Below are 2,505 nucleotides of genomic sequence, written 5' to 3'. Positions count from 1 at the left end.
TTTTTTTTTTTTGCTAAATCTGTTTCACGTCCAACTTAAAACCTGCTAGACTTCCCTGCACCCTCTCTGTTTGGGGTGAGCCACATGAAGAACAATCACTGGTATTCTGGCTTGCTGTCGGAAAAGGACTGGATCAATCTCCTAAATCAAACGTGAGGGAACCCCAGGCTTCTCTGGGCTCCCACTCAGAATCGCTGCGGTCGCGATGGACCCAAACGACCCCTTTTTCTTGCTGTGCCCTCTTGTCCTACTTCCTTTTCTGTTTGCTCTTTCCCTGTCTTGAGTTCCTCATGCCCGCTCCAACCTTAGCCGTCCAGTTTTGTCCAAGGAAGGAGCGTAGATTTTATCTTTTAATGCAAAAGTGTCAGGGACAGAATCTTTGAGGACGAATCAGAAGTGGCATGAAGTTATAGGAACAGCCCGTTCTCCTCCTGCCCTGCTCTTCCAGAAACCCTTTTCTTCCTCTTCTTAATTCTCAAAAAGCACCTGCCTTTTTTCAATGCCAGCCCAACCTGGGCAGGTAACCTGAGGATGGAGGGAGAGGTCACTTTCATCTGAGCTGGGATGTTTCTGCAAATCACAGGCAGCTCCCAGCACCTGTGTGGTGCATTTTCCTGGAAGATGGAGATGGCTGCGATGCTTACGTTAGAATCTTCCTTATTAGAAAGTGGTGATAGTTGGGGCAGCACCTGTGGCTCAAAGGAGTAGGGCACCGGCCTCATATGCCGGCGGTGGCGAGCTCAAACCCAGCCCTGGCCAAAAAGAAAAAAGAAACTGGTGATAGTGAGCACACCAGTGTGAATATTTAAGATGAAAATCTTGAGGCTATGTTCACACTGATTAGTGCATTTTCTTTCCAGTATAGCTGTCAGCAGAGACAACTTCAAGTTGTTTAAAGGGCCAAAGCCCATGTCATGATCCCTCATTTCCTTTCACACTGATTAACATTTGCCTGCAAGCATTTCAGCACGTTAGAGTCAGGAGTTGCAAGATTTCACAGGCAAGCTCCCTCCGATGCTCACGCCTGTGCTTTTTCTGTCCAGGAAGATCAGCTAAAGCTCATTTATTATTATTATTTCTTGCCCCACTTATTAAATACCTTTCCCATGATATTGTCACGGATGGGTGGCCTTCCAAGAGCACTTTCTTTAATACCCTCTGTAAATGTTCTTAGGTATGTATGACATGGTCTCTCCCGAAGTTAATGTTCCACTGCAGAATTTTTCTGTCTCCCTGATGAAATCACACGGCTGAGTGTATTAAACAGGGCTGCTTCCCCAAAACAGAGAAAGGAACATATATATATATATATGCACATATATGTATATTTTGAGACAGAGCCTCAAGCTGTCCCCTGGATAGAGTGCTGTGACATCACAGCTCACAGCAACCTCAAACTCTTGGGCTTCAGCGATTCTCTTGCCTCAGTCTCCCAAGTAGTTGGGACTACAGGCACCACAATACCCATCTATTTATTATTTTTGTTGTTGCAGTTGTCATTGTTGTTTTTTAGCTGGGCCTGGCCAGGTTCAAACCTCCCAGCCTCGCTGTATGTGGCCAGTGCCCTACCCACTGACCTATAGGTGCCACCTTAAACTAACGTTTTTTAATGATAACATTCTAGTACTTTAATTATTAAGCATTCTATGTATATCAGCAGCTATGGGTTTTCATGCAATCTTAAATAGCTTTTAATATTTTGCTAATTATTAGGGCAAAAATATTCTTTCTGGGAATAATTCTTTCTCAGTGTTGCTTGGTGACAAAAATCAACCTCAGGTTCATGAGTATATAGAGAATTTGTGAGAATATATGATATTTAAATTCGGAAACCGTGTAATGAGTTACTTGTTGAGTTGATCAGCAGACACTGTCTCCAAGCGGTCTTCACCTCATCTCCAAGGGACTCTGCCCTCCTCTTGGGCCACAGGGTACCATTCATCACATCCTGGAACTGTCCCCGTGTCCTGGTGTCAGATAGAAATGACTTCAGCGTGTGAAGAAAGATGACATGTGACGTGAATTATTTTCCGTGCATGGGAAGCAGAAATAACCATCCTTACACAAGTAAGGAATGTCTTCCAACCTTGTTACCCACTTAAACTAGATGTTTATTTTTCTGACAGCTTCCCTCCATTTTTCGATGACAACCCATTTGGTATCTATCAGAAAATTCTCGCCGGGAAAATCGATTTCCCCAGGCATCTGGATTTCAGCGCCAAGTAAGTGGACTGTCTCTCCTCGTTGCAAAGCGTCTGGGTTTGCCGGTGGGGTATCCTCTCAGTGGGACACCATCTTGCATTATTATTCCATGACTGTGTCTCAACTATGTCGGGCAGTAATCTTGTCCATGGAAAGGGGGAAAAAGTTTTATTTTATTAATTTATTTATTTTTGAGACAGAGTCTCACTCTGTCACCCTGGTAGAGTGCCGTGGCATCGTAGCTCACAGCAACCTCAAACTCCTGGGCCCAAGCAATCCTTTTGCCTCAGCCTCCCAAGTAGC

At 44.5% G+C, this 2,505-nt stretch overlaps 1 protein-coding gene across 1 annotated transcript in view; it reads left to right on the top strand.

Moving 5' to 3' along the window:
* The window catches only part of PRKX (protein kinase, X-linked), a 42,232-nt gene that overhangs the window by 28,468 nt on the left and 11,259 nt on the right, over nucleotides 1-2,505 (top strand). Inside the window, exon 5 of the mRNA XM_023515063.1 lies at nucleotides 2,127-2,222. Coding sequence (XP_023370831.1) covers nucleotides 2,127-2,222 — 96 coding nt within the window. The remainder of the gene's footprint in view (nucleotides 1-2,126; nucleotides 2,223-2,505) is intronic.

Source organism: Otolemur garnettii, unplaced genomic scaffold (genome assembly GCF_000181295.1).
Source record: "Otolemur garnettii isolate 467f Iridium unplaced genomic scaffold, OtoGar3 scaffold00065, whole genome shotgun sequence".
NCBI classification, from domain to species: domain Eukaryota; kingdom Metazoa; phylum Chordata; class Mammalia; order Primates; family Galagidae; genus Otolemur; species Otolemur garnettii.
The sequence above is the reverse complement of the archived record's forward strand: the minus strand, read 5'-3'. Positions and strand labels throughout refer to the sequence as shown.